Source organism: Vigna radiata, chromosome 7 (assembly GCF_000741045.1).
Source record: "Vigna radiata var. radiata cultivar VC1973A chromosome 7, Vradiata_ver6, whole genome shotgun sequence".
Lineage (NCBI taxonomy): Eukaryota > Viridiplantae > Streptophyta > Magnoliopsida > Fabales > Fabaceae > Vigna > Vigna radiata.
Window position 1 is genome coordinate 50,632,606 of NC_028357.1, and position 19,208 is coordinate 50,651,813.

The 19,208-nt window shown below is 35.5% G+C and overlaps 1 protein-coding gene across 1 annotated transcript; it reads right to left on the reverse strand.

Moving 5' to 3' along the window:
• Positions 1 to 1,273: 1,273 nt before the first annotated feature.
• Positions 1,274 to 19,179, reverse strand: LOC106769068 (mitotic spindle checkpoint protein MAD1). The gene is made up of 16 exons (XM_014654530.2): positions 18,958 to 19,179; positions 17,852 to 17,951; positions 17,538 to 17,698; positions 16,755 to 16,952; positions 16,581 to 16,673; positions 16,240 to 16,356; positions 12,324 to 12,571; positions 11,726 to 11,897; positions 9,415 to 9,495; positions 9,111 to 9,314; positions 8,770 to 8,932; positions 7,552 to 7,642; positions 7,246 to 7,315; positions 6,248 to 6,376; positions 5,972 to 6,010; positions 1,274 to 1,886 (listed from the first exon to the last, which is right to left on the reverse strand). Exons 1-16 carry the CDS (start codon positions 19,117 to 19,119, stop codon positions 1,797 to 1,799), a joined length of 2,118 nt encoding a protein of 705 aa, XP_014510016.1. The 5' UTR covers positions 19,120 to 19,179; the 3' UTR covers positions 1,274 to 1,796.
• Positions 19,180 to 19,208: the final 29 nt, after the last annotated feature.

The window sequence follows — 19,208 nt, forward strand, 5'->3', positions numbered from 1 at the left end:
CGTGCAAAATTTACTATGAAATTAATATGGAATTTTGATTGATTACGTCTATAAATACTACATTCGTTACACCAGATTCTGAACAAGTAATTTATTTATGGTTTGGGATAAATAATGAAAAGGAATGAACCTTTGAAGTTTGAGAGAAAAAATTGTAATATTTTAGGATTGGGGTCCTGATATTAGAGAGAGAGAGAATAGTTTAAGGAATGTAGTTGTATGGAATTGGATATTGGTTGACGTGGATAGTTTTGGAATCTTTGTGCGGTCGGTCAATGTCAAGCACTAAAATCAGATACACGTTTTCAGAATTTGCACACTCCACGGCTATGCTTCATTTGTGCAACCATTATCAACACCCAATTAATTAATTAACTATGAAAAAACAATTGTGTGGAATAATCATGATTAAAGTAGCTATCCACATAACAAAGGTAAAAGTAAACAAAAAAAAGAAAGAAGAGATAATTATTTAGGGTAAGACTCGGTAGCTAACAGGCTATGTAAGAAATGGAAACTAACTTTATGGAAATTAAAACCAATATTCGGCCACCTTATGAAAAGAGGGCAAAAAATTACGCTTAATTTGAAGAACTACGTTTATGAAAGATGAATATATTTGAGATGGTGAGTGGGCAGTAAGGTAGAGCACCACAAACATTCCATTCCACTCCAATTACGCAAGCCAGCACCACCACTTCCCTGCAAACCCGGCCAACACATCACTCAACCGCAACTTTCAATTCTCATCCAATCAATATCAACTTTTTAAAATTTCCCTATATATCCACTACCAACAAAAACACACATTCTTAGACCCCCACACAACTTAATTAATTAGAACTCTCTATAGGAGATGATCTATTTATTTACTTTCTCACGTAGATGTTCTGCAATTATTTATAAATTTAATTATTTTAACAATTTTAGATCATATCCCACTAATTTCATGTGATGAAATAGATATATATTTTTCACATGTCACGTCATTTTAAAATGTCAGATTAGAATATCCATTCATGGTCAACAAGATCCCTACCATAGCGCAAGTGCTGGGATGAAATCATCTAGGTCCCCCCATGCTTCGTGCAATCATTTCAAGCAGACTAAACAAGTGATTGATGATTAGGACATTCCATAAACAATGCTTGGCTTCGACCCTTGGTTGCCGCTGCACTACTAGTTAATTAAACTAGGAAAACGAGGAACAAAAAACAGTCACCTGCTTTAAGCAATCACACTGAACAACTGTCACAATATAAGACAACAGATATATGGAACACATCCTATTTAGATACTCATTAACATGTTCGTTTTCAATTTGACATATGTTATCACATTTACAATCTTATGACGCACTTCCAAAACATTCGTCTCGAACCATACATCATCTGTCTCGGTGCCTAATTTCATGAAATTTACATCCGTGCAAACCTTGTTAACAGAAATATATAGGCGGGGACATAAATTGAGAAGGGGAAAATAAGGAATAAAATAGGACTCTTCCCTGTGGAAGATTTGGAAAAGAATACAAGCTCAGACCCCAAACTTGAAAATACACATAACGAAACAAGAAAAGTTTAGTCTTACAAAGAAATAAACCTCAGGACGTCAGCACGCCAAAAATTCCACCTCGCTATCCAATTGTTTTAAAAAATAATGAGATATTTTTCAAATCCAAGCCATCGATCACCATCCTAGCGAACTGACCAAATTCCCAGAGTTGAAGATGCAAGATATATACAGCATAACTGTAAGTTGCCCGCTAAAAATATTAGTATAGTTGGTCTTTGAATTTAAGACAGGGTTCTTTTATTGAAAGACTCCACCGTTATGTTGGCAGTGAAAGCAGGAATTGAATTCATCTTCCGGATGAATATCTCCACCTGGGAATGTATGAGGGGCATAGGTAAGACTTGGCAAAAGAAACATAAATGTGCTAAAATTACATGCATGATGGCAATTATCATTTGCTCATTCACACAAGCTTCTGTTTTTGAATCCATCTACTGCTACACTCTCTCTCTCATACAGTCACACTCACTTGGCTGAATAGATCAAATCAAATTTAGAAACAAAGAAGAAATGTTAGAATTTGGAATGGCAGTAAATTTTTCATACACGTTATTTTTCTTCACAAAGGTTAAACATGAATCAGGTTGTTTTACAGAAAATCATATTCTAGATCGTCTCTGAAGTTTTTTTATGTTTCCAAGCATAAAATATGTTTTCCTTTCCTATAATATGTAGCTGGAAATGCACTATTTTCAGTACAAACATTTTTAGCTGAAAATAAATATCTACTCCATAAGAAATGTTCTGTTAGGACTCGCTTCCAACATTGCCAAACTGCAACTTGAAAATCGAATCCCCAAAAAACAGATCACTGAATTACTTCTTTATTTCTATAAGTATCAAGCATTACAAACAAACAAGGTAAACAAGTTTACCCCAAAATCTCCTTTTCTAGATTGGAATTCCCAGTTTACACAAAAATAAAAATTCCCAACCTCCTCTTAGTGAAACCAGGGCACTATGTAGAGGAAAATACACTTCCTTAACAAGTTGTAACAAAACAGGAAAAAAATTAACTCAACTAACACTAACGGATATAACGAACTACGTCTTCCCTTAATTAGTCTGTATTTTTCTCCTATAATAAACCTGGAAAGGTAAAGGTTTACCATGTACGCAAGATCCAACAATATTTCCCTCCTCCAAAACAACCTTGTCCTCAAGGTTGAAATGTTGGGAATTCATCTATGATGGGAGAAATGTCTTCCCAAGCAGCTTATTCTAGGGGCATTTCTACCCATTGGACCAACACTTGAGGCATTTCTGACCCAAAAACGTTTGACTGTCATTCTTCCCAAGGTGCAGTAGTGGGTAAATACCTATCATCTCCAGTAACTCAGTTGGAAGTTGTTTCTAAAGTGGATGATGAATTGTTGCTTTCTTTAGTTGTGATAATCGAAAGACTGGCTGTACCTAGACTTGCTCTGGAAGTTGTAGCTTAAAGGCTATGGTAGCAATACGTTAAACCAAATATGATCCATAATATCAAGCAGCCAGCTAGGGATGAAGTTTGATAGGTATAGAAACTTGACCATGTGGTCTTCTTTTAAGATAAACCCAATCTTCCGGTTGAATTTGAGAAACTCTTCTAAATCTATTTGCACAGTGAGCCATCTGGTTTTGTGCCTTCTGTAAATGGTATTTGAGTTGCTTTAACTCATAAGATCTTGTGCAACAACTTCCACTAATGGTTTTCCCAGGAATTATTTTTTTCCAAAGAAGGCGATGGTCTTCCTTAAACCAGTTCAAATGGGGTGCAGTGTACAGCTCCTAGGAAACCAGTATTATGCCAATATTAAGCCCACCCAAGGTATAAAATCTGCATAAGACTTCAGCTGTTCAGAACAAAAACACCCCAGATAGGTTTCCAACATTCTGTTATGAACTTCAGTTTGTCCATCTAACATTGGGTGGGAAGTTGTGCTCATGTTCAGTTCCCTGTAGTCTGAAAATTTCCTGCCAAAATAAACTCATAAAAGTAGGATCTGACACTTACAATAGATCTTGCAGTATAGAGATGCCTAAGTAAAATAAAATATCGATTTTTACTCAGTCTGTCTACTACCAACACCGCATCAAAACCTTTATATTTAGGAATGGGTAATGGCTGTCAGACCCTGGTATTTACTTTTTTGGCACACATGACAGGTCACTACATACTCTGTTATTGTTTCCTTCAATTCAAGCCAATCAAGAAAATCAATGTTACCATTCTTCTATAGGTTCTTTAAATACCCAAATGTTTCCCGTGGGAGATGTATGAAATTCATGGAGGAATTTAGGAATCCATAGAGAGATAGCTCTGCTATAGACTATCATAGCATGGATGTGAATTCGGATCGTTTTTAAAATTTCCACAATTTTGGTTAAAACTAAATCGATCTTTTTTAACCCTTCAGCGATCTCTGCAATGTCGGGCCAAAAGGGTCTAAATAGCTTGCATTTCTTTATCCTCATCCCACCGAGACAAGGCATCCCCAACTATATTGGAAGCACCCACCTTGTACACTATCTCAAATCCATACCCTATCAGATTTGGCAGCCAATTTTGCTGGTCTGAGGTGGTTTTCCTCTGCTCCAAGAAACGTCTATAAGTTTTTTGGTTTGTAAATAAAGTAAATTTCTGACCTAACAAATGTGGCTTCCCATATTGGATAGCTAGTATCAAAGCCATCAATTCTTTCTCATAGACTGGTTTAGCAAGTGTAGAATCTACAAAGTCATCATTAAAATATGCTACACGTCTTTTACTTCATCAACAAAACCCCTATTCCCTTTCTAGATGCATCACATTCTATGGAGAATTTGGGAAATATCTAGCATGAGTAAAGTTGGAGCAGTAGTAATAATCTGTTGTAACTTGGTGAAAGCTTCAGATCTTGTGTCCATAATTCCCCTTCTTCAATAAGTCAGTCAAACGGTGAATTATAATTACGTACAAACCTCTAGTAACTACTAGTAAGTCCTAAAAACTCTATCAAGGCTTTCATAATCCCATGGTAAGGGCCACTGTAAAATAGCTTTAATCTTTTGGTTTCTTTTTCCAACAGGACACCTTTTTTGGTTAAGAAAGACAGACTGCCTTGCTAATTTAACTAACATGTGCCTCAAATGTTCGATATTATGCTATTTACCAATATATCATCAAAGAAAATAAGGAAATACCTTATAAGGAAAGGCTTTTAAGAGAACTCATGGTGCACTTAAAAGTAGTTGGTGCACTGGTTAATACAAAAGGCATTACCAAAGATTCATAACGACCTTCATATATTTTGAAATCGATTTTCAATATATCTGATTCATACATCTTAATTTGATGATACTCAATCCTTACAAAACCCCATTTAATTCATCCAACAACTCCTCCATCTCTAGAAGAGTGATTTTATCTGGTAAAATGGCTCACATTAATCCACCCAAAACTGCCAACTACCATATTTTTTCTTTGCCAAAATAATTAAATATGGGCTGTATGATACTCATCTCCAACATTTCTGCTACTGGGTCTCCAACATATTAGTATGGTCTTATGTTGACTGGATTTTCCCTGATTTGATAGGAAATCGGTGTTGTACATCCATTGTGGTGACAGTGATTTATGTTCCTAAAATATTGCTGAAGATTCATGTACTACCCCTTGCAACATCTGATTTGGGACGTTGTCAACACTTCCTCTTTTAAACCGTTCTTCTCTACAATCCATAGCATGGACATCGTGTCAACTTCCTTTTTGGCAGGTTTCTTTGGAGCTTTGGAGTATATCATGGTTTTGAATAGGTTTGGATCTCTTTGCACTTTTATATTCTCTCCTGCACATCTAAAAGTCACCCATAAAGTTTGCTAATTTGCTTTAATCTCGCAAAGACTGACCAACCTTGTCACACCAAGAATCAAATCCACTTCTCCAATTTGAACAAACAGAAATCCCCTACCATATTATATTGTCCTGACCACACGACCAAATTCTTGCAACAACTTTGTGTGGACTTCCAATTTCCACCCCCTAATCTTGCATCATAAGGCCGGTTGGGTTGCTTCCGGTTGGACCCAAGCTTTTAACTACCTTGCCAAATATGAAATTGTGACTAGCTCCACTATCTATCAGGATCACAATTTCTTGACCCTGCAGTTTTCCTTTCAGCTCCATAGTTTGTGGTTGTGCCTTGCCACCTGCTATACATATTGACAGATGCATCCGTTGTCAAACCATCTCCAGTATCCTTCCTAAATTGTAGTTATGAAGTACCAGGACCCAACAGTTTCACTATTAAAACCTATAAATGAAAAGTCACTCCTAAGGCTCAAACAAAACCTTCACGGATCACACACAATCATAAATAAGAGGTCAAATCCCCAAGTATTTTTTAAAAAGATTATAATATTACAACATTGTTACCTGACGAGAAACCTCGGGCAGAGATGTATAATGATTTGCCTGTTTTCATGAAAAAGATAAAAATGGAAAATTTCAGCATCTATTCATGCCATCATTTACAAAAGACTGAAATATTCGCACTGTTTCAAGGTCCAAATTGAGGGGAGGGGGAGGGAGGGGCAGGTGCCTCCTTAATATTGAAGATCAACCCAAACTCTAAAAAAGGTATACAATTAAAGAAGTAAACTCAGCATTTCTGTCTCATTTCTAAATTCAATACAAAATTCACAATCTTACCAAAATGTTAGTATTCCCTGATTCATATTCAAATTCAAGCTTCTCATCATCACTTTGTGCATAAATGGATTGCAAGGTAAATCTTGTCACCGGTATTCCATTTGGTCGATGGTGTTCATCCATCACAATCTGTCAATATATCAACAGAAACATGAGGATTATTTTTAAGAGTAGCAGAAGAATAAATAGCCAATTATCATACTAAATTGTCAGGTTTTTTCCAGTTTGAATATAGCTTAATAGAAAATGAATGGCAGACATTTATTTTACAGAGTAAACAACAGAACTAATGGTTAACACATCAAGCTACCCAGAAAGGATTTTATATTTTTGAGGTAGAATTTCCCCAACAGAAGCATGCTACAGTCTTCCATCAAAATACAGTGATTAGAAACCAACTATGCATTTAGAGTTTATACATGAGTACTGGAAAAAATAACAAACTGGGTAGAGTAAATACCCCCTTTTTGGAGATGGTTTTTACCCAGAAATTTTAATGATGAGTGAGTACGGGTGCTATAATATTCATCCTGCTCCACCTTACTGCTGTTATGTATATAAATGGTTAGGAACTGTTTATGCATCCTGCCCCACCTCTCATAAGTTCTCATATTTAAATTTGTTAGATATATTAGATATCTATCTTTTATCTTTTGTTTATCTGTTATTATTTCTTTTCTATCATTATTTGTAATTTGGACTTGATCCATATTCTTTTTATTATAAATACAATACTCTATGTGTATTTTCTACATAAGGAAGATTATTCCTATACCTATTTTTCACTATATTCAATAAAATTGATAGAACTATGATACAATGAGTATATGAAAGAGCAAAGATCAACCTAGGTTTCTAGGTACAAAGATAGGTACAACATATAGCAGTATTCCTTTCCAATACAGCTACTTCTGTCCTATATTTAATACCTATTCTAACAGTTTCAATTCTCCAAAAAAAAATGTAGAAAAACTGGACCAGTAAATAACATTACCAACCTTGTAACCAAAAAGCTCACAGCATGCCCTCCGGAAAACTGAAATTCGGTCTGCAAACACGGTCTTGTATCTGTTGATATTTCAGTGTTTTAGTTATTCTAGAGTAATCTCATGACAACAAAGTAATAAAGGTATGTTTGGACAAAATTAGAAGAAAAAATTGACTGCTCTCCAAGTTAAAATTATTCCATGTAGAAGTTAAAAATAAAAATTTGGCAAAATTAACTTTATTTTTCTTTTCATATTTTTTTCACCAAGTGGTTCATACGGAGAAACAGGTCCAAAGAGACGCTAAATTATACACACCTTTCTTCTCGTTTCTCAAGTGTTGCAATTTGCTCTTTTAATTTCAACATCTTATCCGATATGTAGCTATCTACTAGCTTTCCAGCTTCTCCTAAACAGTTAAAATCTAGAAGTGATCAGAAAAACCATACATCTAATAACATTATTATACAATGCAATGGTTAATAAGGTGGTACAAGAAGATATAAACCACCCTTAAGGCACTGAACACATGCTTTCATCTTTGCAAAAATTGCATTATCATTGATGTCTATATCTTAAAAGGACAGATGTCAAACTAATATCATAAAAAGAATGCACATTTCATTTTTTACTCGGTTTGTTTCCACTTTTTTATGTCTAGTTTAGCCATTTTCTGAGAGCCTCTTGGATAACATTCTTATCAAAAGGTTAACAAATGGCACTGGAAGATATAGACCACCCTTAAGGCACTGAACACAGGCCTTCATCTTGCAAGATTCCCATTACCATCGATATCAGTCTTGAAACGATAGAGATCAGACAAATATCATAAAAAAGGAAAGCAAGTTTCATTTTATTTTATTTTTTCCATTTTTTGTTTCTATTTTGGCAGTTTTCTAAGAAACCCAGACCCTTTTGGCATACCTCCTGTATACTTAAATAGGTTTCTTTGGTAGTTTTTCTTTTAAATATTTGATTCAAATCAAGCAATATAAATTTCTTAACCAGATACCAGAAAAAAAAATCATTCATTGCACACTGACTAAAATTAACTACTTGGTTTAAGCTGAGCCTTGAATTCTGATTATAAAAAAGAACAGACGGTATTGATCAAGAAGCATATACTGTCCAGTCTAGTTAACGCAGATAAACTCTTCGACAGGATTCCTGATATTTGACTACTGGCTTCCAAAAGAAGCAAAATGTGAATAATAGCCAGTGGTAAGTATGTCCGCGATAGAACAAAAAAGACAAAATTCTACCTCTTGGTTTTTTTATCTATAATTATTATACATACCTGCAGAATATTAATATGTACTAAAAAATTCCACAAAAAGGATATGAGGACAATAAATAAGAAACCTAGACATTATATTCTCTTCCTTTTGGTATTTATCTAAATACTACAAATTGCAGAACCATTTTCAAAAGCCTCAAACCATTCTCCTCCATCAACCCATCTTGCCTTTATTACCAACTCATTTTAAAACATAACATTTAAAACTTTATATCCACTGTAATTACAAGGTTTAATACCTGATTGACTTTTCAATTCTTCCACAGCTTTTAACTTCTCTTTTGTTTTTTGCAGCTCTGTTTGCAGTGCCTCTATCGTTTGTTTGGCCTCATTATCAACAGTAAGTGTATTCACCATACGCAGAACTTTTGTATTAGCAGCAGAAAAATCACCGTGACCCAGCTAGAGGAAAAACAAAGTCTAAAAAGTCAGAATGTAAAGTGAAAACCAAAATCTGGACACCTACGGTAATACAACAGTAACACGTGACAGATATAATAAATGAAGAGGACATAATATTAAAAATATGAGCAATGCAATTGTGTACTACTGTGCCTTGTGAAAGCACCAAGCCACCAACCTTTGCCTCTAGTAATGAAATCTCTGATCGGAGTCGGTCACTCTCCCTCTCCAATGACTTCACTCTTCTTGTTTCACTGTGCAACTTTTCATTAAGTAACTTTATTTCCTCTAATTGACGACTATTAATCAATCTCTGATCATGCAAGGTACTTTCTAATTCTTTAATGCAATCATCTTTCTTCGTAAGAAATGATTCAGATTCCTGTATACATTAACCATGCAACAAGGAAAAAAATTAAGAGAAAACATGATAAGTTAAATGATAATGAAATAAAGGGAACTGTAACCTGGACACTATTTACATTTTTTGATGCATCCAGAGTTTCAACATTCTTGAAAGCACCATTTCTTAATTTATTTCTTTCCTCAGTAACAACAGCAAGCTGCAAGACAATTAATATATAATTTAAAAGCACATAACATAAAATAATGGCAACAAAATGATTACATATTTCAGATAAAGCTATCCACGGTAACTATCACTGCCATACAGGAGATCTTGAAGTTACAATGAATAGATTGACCAGAGCTTATGCCCCCAATTACAGCAGTTTCTTCAAAAAACACAACATTGCTTCAATGCAGCAAAAGGGGTAAAATGCAGCGATAATAAAAAGCAACTGAGTGATCTATTAAAAATGTGGAATAATCTTAGTTGACAATTCGAATGTGACTACCCATTACAGAATTAGTTTCTTAGCTAATTGCTGATGTTTGTTAGTTTGTTGCCCAGAGAGAGATAAATAATTAAGGCAGATTGCCTGTAAATAAGAGGAGAGATGGAAAGAGAGGAGTATCTTTAAATTTGTGAGAGAAGTGGGGCCTTTGGGCATTGGGATATGCCTTAGATAGTCTACAAGAAACACATGACTGATTGTAAACCCATAGATAGTCCAATGGATCCAAATCAAAAGTTAATGCCAAAACAGAGTGAGTCATTTTCAAACCTAGAAAGATATAAAAGACTTGTTAGAAAACATATTTATCTCACTATTACTAAACTTGATTTGTCTTTTGCAATTGGATAAGTTAGTCAAATTATGCACGCTACTGGTTTTAATTACTAGAGTGTTGCCATTCACATCCTAATATAAATCAAAAAGACTTCAAGACAAGGATTTCTCTTAAGATAAGGTAAATACTCCGATAATTGGGTATTGTAATGTTGATTGAGAAGGATCACCTATAGGTTGGCATTCCATAACCTGCTATTGTGTTTTCTTTAGAGGCAATATTATTTGAAAAAACAATAAACAAAATGTGGTTATTTGATCTAATGCCGAAGTATAGGGCAACGATATTACTCACTTGTGAACTTGTGTGAATAAAGCAGCTCCTTGAAGAGCTCAATTTTTGTGAGATACAACAAATGACCATGTACTGTGTGACAACCAGGTAGTTATTCACATCACTTCCAATCATGTATTCCATGAGAGAACCAAACATACAGAGATTGAATGTCATTTTGTTCAAAAGTTGTTGTCATTTTGTTCAAAAGTTGTTGTCCAATTATCAATTCAAAAGTTGTTGTCCAATTATCAACTTGCAGATGTTTTGATTAAGTTCTTGACAGGACCTCGAATTCAAATTATAGGTTCTAAGTTTAGTTCATACAATCTATATGCTCCAATTTGAGAAGTGTTTGAATTGCTTAACTTATGCGAAGGGGTGAATTTGTTAAAATAGCTTAACTCATCTTTTGCATTATCTGTTTGAGACCTATGAGTAGATCATCACATCTCTTTTGTATTTTACTGATTGAAAAAAAAAAAACACATAGATGAATGGATCAGCTAAGAGATACTTAAGCCCCTCTTGTACATCAGTGAGTACTTTGAGACTCACTAAGTTCTCTGAAAACTCGAGTACATTTATGACATTTACAGGAACCATGATTATCGGTGATGAAAATTACAACCAAAAGCCTCTCAGGTTATACCATCCTCCTAGCATCTAAATCCCTTCCAGATATGCCAAAAATTCTCCTACTATCAAGTTCCATACCTAAAATATAACATTCTAACTACAGGTTCTGTTAAGATATAGATGATATAATAGATGGGTTTAGGAGTTAAGGGTGTGGGGATGTCGGTTGTAAAAAGGAAAGCAGTCAGAGTTGATATAAATAGAGTTCTAGTAACTCTGTAGGAGGTATCGAGTATTTTTGTGTACAGTCCAGCTTTGAGCTTGTAGAGAGGGATTATGCCCTCAGCCAGGCCCAGCCTATTCTTTGTAAACATAATCATCCTTTACTGTGAATAATACAGAAACTCATTCTTTCCCCACTATTTCTATCTTTCTGATTGAGTTCTTATTAAGTTCCAAACCCATATATTTCTTTTGGGGGCATCCAAATATCTGAAATACATAACCTAATAGACAAATATTTATCTACTAATTTAGATAAAGCAATTTTTATTAGCATTTCTTCATCTGTTCTATAAATGAATATGAATGCTTTACACAAGCCTGGATAACAAGAATAGCATATAAGAAACCCAAGAATTTAAAAAATGGCAATGGAAGAAATGCATAATATAAAGCATGTAAAGACCAAGTAAAATGTTCAGCAATTATCAGAGTGTCATGAAAACATCCAAATCAAACACTGACCATTAATTCAAGTCGTTTAACTTCTGATATCAATACTTCTGCTTTCTCTTTAGCCAATGCGGACTCAGCTTCAGCATTTTGTTTACCAATTTCAGTAGCATCTAGAGCCACCTCCATTTGTTTCAAGCGAGCAGTTATCTCGCCCTCCTTCTGTGTACTACAAATGACTTCTCTGCAAATGATACAAGATATCAAGATCAAAGACAATAGGTGCATACTTGCACGTAAAGCAGCATAGAAGTATACAGTACTGAGTAATTTGCATACAGAAGTATGCCACGTAACAGAAATAGATATTATCATGAATATGGATAAATACACAAGGCTTCACAGACCACCACTTTTCAGCAAAGTAGAGCGAATCAAATGCCCAAAAAATGAAAAAGTAGTGTCATAGGGAATAGACTAATAGGACATCATCTAAAAGATTTATGGCCTCGAGATGCTCATAACAAAAAGATTAAATAGAAGCAATCCAATATTAACCCAGATAAAAAGCTCTAAATGAGTATTCCAGAATTATTAAACTTGGCAATTCCTCTAAAAGCTCAAATCTATTAGTATAACCATGCAAACAGATTTGTAGCTACTGACGTACTTCTGTAAAGCTGCAAATTTAACAGGCAAGTCCTCAAAACATGTGACACCAGGTATGTCTGTGATCATCATTCTCCACGATGATATTTGATCCTCTAACTTTTTCATGTTTAACTGGATATCCTGTAACTTGGATAGCTCTGATTCTGCCCTTTCCCGGTGACTCTTTTCCTCCAATAATTTCTCCTTCAAAAGGTCAATGTTCTCATGACTTGATCTCAGTTTTCGCGCTTCCCTAACTTCAGATTCCTAAAATGTCAATTGAAATACATTATCAGAGTACTGTAGTGAACAGATTCAGTGATAACTCAACTGTAATTTCCTAGCAGGCGGAAAAGGCATAGAACATACTAATCCAGTATTATAGTTTGAAATTAAAAATTTTAAGAATTAAACAAAAAAATGAAAGGCTCCATTCTGTTTTCAGAGGCAAAAGTGCGAGAGAAAATACACAATGACATTGACAATCAAAATATTTGTTAGAATCTTTTTATCTCTATTATTTCTATTAAAGTCTTTGTTTTTATTAATTATATTTCTTCCTTATTTAGGAAATTATAATTATTAGGTATGATTAGGATATCCCTGGAATATAGGGATTCTTTCTTTAGGAGCTTTTATTATATTTCNTAAAATAGCTTTCTAGCATTGTTTATATGGATTTGTAATCTCAGCATAATACAAGACATACGTTTTACCCTAAATTATGAGATGGTATCAGAGCCATGATTAAAGCCTATCCTAGCGAGTTCTAAGTGGGCATTTCTGTTTCTATTCCACCCATTGTCGGACCAATATTGGACCACCCAATTTCTACTATCACGCACGAGATGTCTATACCTCGGCGTGAAGGGGGTGTGTTGGAAGTCCCACATCGACTAGAGATAAGGCCAAATTATAATATATAAGTGAGGTGCAAACCTCACCTTACAAGCCGGTTTTGTGGGGTTGAGTTAGGCCTAGAACCCACTTCTAACAGTACGACACACACATAGAACTCCACACATGGTAAGACATTGTCCGCTTTGGGCCAAGCCCTCACGGGTTTGCTTTTGGTACCACTCCAAAAGGCCTCTTACCACTGGAGATATCTATGTGTATATAAACCCTTGACCAGTCCTTCTTAAAGGACTATGGTCACCTTCCTCCCTCGCTGCGGAAATTCGAGTACACCATGGTCAACACGGAGCATTTCTCATTTGCCCTCTTTCACGATCCATGGTCACAATGAGCTTTTCTAGCTCTCCTCACCTCTCATGATTCCTCTGGCGCCACTGGCCTCCTGCCTGGCTCGCCTGATCATAGGGGGACGTACTCGTCTGAGCCCAGTCACCAGACCCGAACCATGGGCTCTGATACCACTGTTGGGGGGAGGTACGACACACACATAGAACTCCACACATGGTAAGACATTGTCCGCTTTGGGCCAAGCATCAAACTCTGTTTTTCCAAATATACAGGAATCTGAATCCAGTCCAGCATCCCTTTATGAGGACCTAGATATTCCTATTGCCCTTAGGAAAGAGACTAGGAAATGCACTACCAAGCCATTGTACCCTTTAGCTAATTACCTATCCTTCAAAAACTTTTCACCTACCCATAAAGCCTTCCTCACAAACCTAAACACCACAACCACACCTACCTCTTTATCTGAGGCATTGAGTGATAAAAAATGGAAACAAGCTATGGACATGGAAATGGAAGCACTAGAAAAGAATAATACTTGGGATTTGGTGGCTCTCCCGCATGGAAAAAGACCAGTAGGGTGCAGGTGGATATATACTATAAAATAGAAGGCTGATGGGTCTATTGAGAGGTACAAAGCAAGGTTAGTGGCTAAGGGATTCACTCAAACCTATGGAGTGGATTACATGGAAACTTTTGCTCCAGTGGCAAAAATGAATACAGTTAGGGTGATTTTATCTCTAGCAGCTAATTATGGTTGGAACTTGCAACAATTTGATGTTAAAAATGCCTTCCTTCATGGAGAAATTGAAGAGGAGATTTACATGGAATTGCCCCCTGGGTATGAGGGAAAAACAACTGTCAACACGGTTTGCAAGCTAAAAAAGGCATTGTATGGGTTGAAACAATCACCGCGAGCGTGGTTTGGAAGGTTTACTAAAGTTATGATAAGTCTGGGCTTTAAACAAAGTCAAGGAGATCACACCTTGTTCATTAAACACTCTAAATCAGGGAGAGTTACAGTGTTATTGGTTTATGTAGATGATATTATAGTAACAGGTGATGATGAGGAGGAGCAACAACTGTTAGGCCAACATCTAGCTAAGGAATTTGAAATTAAGACCTTGGGAAAATTGAAGTATTTCTTAGGGATTGAAGTGGCCCATTCTAAAAAGGGAATATTTATATCTCAGCAAAAATACATCACAGATTTGTTGAAAGAAACTGGGAAGACAGCATGCAAGCCTGCGAGTACACCAATTGATCCAAACATAAAATTGGGGAATGTAAAAGAAGGTACTGCATTTGACAAGGAAATGTATCAGAGGTTAGTTGGCAGATTGATTTATTTATCTCACACTAGGCCTGATGTTGCATTTGCTGTAAGCCTTGTTAGCCAGTTCATGCACCAACCTAAGGAGGTTCACTTACAAGCTGCACTAAGAATTGTGCAATATTTGAAGGGAACCCCAGGCAGGGGAATTTTGTTTAAACGAAATGGGAATGTAAGTGTGGAAGCATATACAGATGCAGACTATGCAGGTTCAATTGTGGACAGGAGATCAACTACAGGGTACTGCACTTTCATTGGTGGAAATCTTGTGACTTGGAAGAGTAAAAAACAAAATGTGGTAGCCAGATCCAGTGCTGAAGCAGAATTCAGGGCAATGGCACAAGGGATATGTGAACTACTATGGCTAAAGATCATCTTGGAAGACATAGGAATAAAGTCAAATGAATCAATGAGACTTTATTGTGATAACAAATCTGCTATTAGCATAGCTCATAATCCAGTGCAGCATGATAGAACCAAACATATCGAGATTGACAGGCATTTTATCAAAGAAAAATTAGATAGTGGTCTAATTTGTACTCCATATGTCTCTTCACAAGACAACCTTGCAAATATTCTAACAAAGGGGCTGAACAGTAACAACTTTGAAAGTATTGTTTCCAAGCTGGGAATGGAAAATACTTATTCACCAACTTGAGGGGGAGTGTTAGAATCTTTTTATCTCTATTATTTCTATTAAAGTCTTTGTTTTTATTAATTATATTTCTTCCTTATTTAGGAAATTATAATTATTAGGTATGATTAGGATATCCCTGGAATATAGGGATTCTTTCTTTAGGAGCTTTTATTATATTTCCTAAAATAGCTTTCTAGCATTGTTTATATGGATTTGTAATCTCAGCATAATACAAGACATACGATTTACCCTAAATTATGAGAATATTGCATCCTCCAAAAGCAGAAAAAGTAATCCGTGTCACAGACACATCAATATGCACTCAATCTTTTAAAAGTTGTGTTCCACAATAATGAATTGGCCAACATAGGCTTGCTGTAAAAGAGAGATAAACTGAGTAAAACACCAGCAAAGGGATGGCTACAGAGGAGATATTACACAATAGCACAAGCTTAAAAGAAAAGAGAATATTTTTTGAAATGAAGTGAAAAAGTTACATATATATCTCTTTGGTATTTCTAAATATAGGGTGTCAGATTAAACTACAGTTACTAAACTCTACAACTAACAGGGACAAAAAATTTGTAAATGAAAATTAAATACATGGTTTAGGCACCAAACCATAAACATCCGAACAGATTTAAAAGAAACACTCAAATCAAGGGCCAAGAGTACCGAATTTTTTTTTACAATTATGCCAGATGATAATTACAAAAACGCCATCAAGCCATCAAGATACAAGCTAAAAAAAAGCACACTTACATAGTTCCGAAGCTCCTGTTGCAAATGCTTGACTAAAACATTACTCTCTGTAGAAGCAACTTCTTCAAACATTAAACTAGATACTTTTCTTTCAAGTTCAATCTTTTGGTGCAAACACTGGAAACAGGAATCATGATATATCACGATCAGATGTCAGTGGAAATAAAACAAGGCAATAAAATGAAGCACGTAAAATACATTAATCTACCAGAAAAATGTCCTCGTGAGAGTAAAAGGCTTAAAACCAAATCAAAATTTCATTTTCCAGAGGATACCTTTGTTCACTGGACATTCTTAAATAAACAATAAAAGTCAACAAGCAGCTAATTAGACACCCAAACCTCATCAAGTTGATCCTTAAGATGTTTCAGTTGTTCTTTTAGCAGCTCTGCTTCTCTCTCAGCATTATTAGCTCTGCATTCCATTTGTTCAAGCTACAACAAAAACAATACAAAGCTCAAACAATAACATAAAGATGTTATCCTTTTAATATGAAAAACAAATAAGCCACTTACATTTGCAGATATTCTAGAAATCGATAACTTTGAGTCACTTTTCAGTTGTGACTGCTCATCATGAAGTCGCTTTTTTTCCCTTTCTATACTTTCTGCGAGATGGCCTAGCTTTCCTTCTAAAGATGTCGTTTTCTCCTCTGCTGAAGAAGCCTGAGACTCAGCTTTTTTGCGAAGGTTCATCTCATTTTGGAGCTTTACCTAAATTCCAGTTGGGAGAAAGTTGAATCACAGTCTAGAATTGCATCACAGGCAGAGGGGTAGTAATAAGCTTCGACAATAAGTTTGAAAAAAAAAAACTATATACTATCACCAGATCAACATGACAAAGAAAACATGATGACATGGCATTAGAAATTTGCACGAATGCCACACATAAAACTAATTGAACGTGACAGGTTCTCCAGCTAATGAAGTAGAAAAGAGTGTGGGCATTGAATAGTTGAGTGACAAATAAAATAGTAGAAAACGTGGAACAATCAAATAAGATAAGTACACAAGTGCTCTTTCAGTTCCTTCTCATTTAACAATTTAAGCTTGCACAACTTTTCAATTTCTTCAACTAAAATTGGTGAAAGAAAAGGAAAAAGAATATCACATTGAATTGTGTGATTTGTAACACTAATTCATTATCGCATTGGAGGATAAAAAAAAAAAGACCATTTGAGTTACATCTTATAATACAAATCAATAGGAAACAAAATTGAATCGAATAATTGGATTCAAATCAAGAATCATAAAGTTTAATAGTTATCTAAAAGAATTAAAAAAGAAAAATAAGCACACCTGGAGTTCGCTGTTCAATTGAATTTGTTTCCTTAATCGTTCTTGAGACTCAGTGACCTCCTTCAAAAGTTGTTCCTGGAGTGCCTGTTCGCGCCCTTTTGCAGCTGCAAGCTCCTGTTCTGCATATAAGAATTGGTCCACAAATTTCTTCCTCTCGGATTCTGTAACAAGTTAACAGTTAAAGCAAATGAACAAAAATAGAGGATATATTGGTATAAAGAAAAAAGGAAAAAGATCACGAGGATGTAAATTAAAATGAAAAAGAATGCTGAAAAATATCAAATGAAAAGCCACTTCCACTAGCATGTACTGACCAACTTTTTTGAAATTATCCTCCAATGTCTCAAATTTTGATTGATAATCACGAGCTTGATTTTCAGCTTTGCTTAAGGCTTCAATAAAATCTGATTTGACCTGCAATAATTTGACATGCAAAAATATGTGTTGGAAGCAATACCATACACACGGGAGGAGCTTCGATGTTACAAGTGGTAGTTGTGGCTCCCACAAACTTTTCTAGGAGTAAATACGCGTCAAAAAACCTACATATATGCCTTTTCAAAAATCTCACACGACTGGAGTGTTTTAATCTTGACTATTTGTGGCAAAATCAAATTATTTAATATTTATTTTCTTACTTTCACACACACACACAAGTATATTAGTGAAAAGTGCAAGAGCAGCAATGATTTTAATTATGACATCTAACCATGAAACTTTTATTATACATTTTTCTCTCAAGTCCTAACAAACTTAAAGAGAAAAACTTCATTAGCTAATCTTCTTCCATTGGAAAAAAGCGAGTGATTGAGACTCAACAAAATCCAAGAAAGATAAACTGTTCCTTTCATCTTATTTTATTTTTTTCTAAGTTCATGATTTCTCACACAAACCAAGACCTTTAAAAGCAGTACTCTACTGCCCTTTCATCTGCACTGTCGATTTTATTAGGGTGTATGCAACTGCTATTGAGGCTGCTGCATTGGCAGCATATATCCACAATACCAAGGATCTAAACCCTAAACTGCAACATCAAACGCAAGTTAAAAGCTAGAACACATTAAGTGGTCTCGGTTGCAAAGCAAAACAATGCTGCGTGCGGATAGTGCCAGTAGTGAACTATATTTGTACGTTACTTTTTCTCAAAATGTCAGCGTAGCTAGGCAGATATGTCAAATGTGTTGTCGTGTCTAATTTGTTGGCACATCTTCACTACGAGACTCGTTTAGTTTAGGTTTTCATGTATTCTGATAAGCTTTTAGTACAACTTGATTACAAGAAAATGAAGCAACAGTATAGAAATGGCTGAGACAGTGAAAAAATATTATTACATAAAGCAATCCAGATAGCAGGAGCATGTGATTATCGATTTTTTACGTGATAACGTGGATTGACGAGAAAGAGAGAAAATAAGACAAACCATCTGGCGACACTGATAGGTGCAGAGCATGTGCTCCGAAGCCGAGGGTTCCTGAGATGACTCCGGCGGATCCTCGTAGATGACCAGCTGTCCATTGCCGTCGCCGTCCGCATCACCGCCGCCGCGTGGCCTCTTCGACGGAGGTGGAGTTCTCAGAATCATTTTTCTTCTTCCCTCCTTTCTTTCGCTTCCCTTCTATCAAATTCTGTTTGAATTTCACAGCACGGCCACCCACAAGGCGCAAATTTTAT

Bases quoted from the DNA above. Each gene is read 5' to 3' on its own strand.
- LOC106769068 (XM_014654530.2), bottom strand. From the start codon at position 19,119: ATGATTCTGAGAACTCCACCTCCGTCGAAGAGGCCACGCGGCGGCGGT. The intron at 17,699-17,851 runs GTCAGTACATGC...AACTTGTTACAG, and splicing joins GGATAATTTCAAAAAAGTTG to AATCCGAGAGGAAGAAATTT. The intron at 16,674-16,754 runs GTAAGTGGCTTA...TTTTTGTTGTAG, and splicing joins TTTCTAGAATATCTGCAAAT to CTTGAACAAATGGAATGCAG.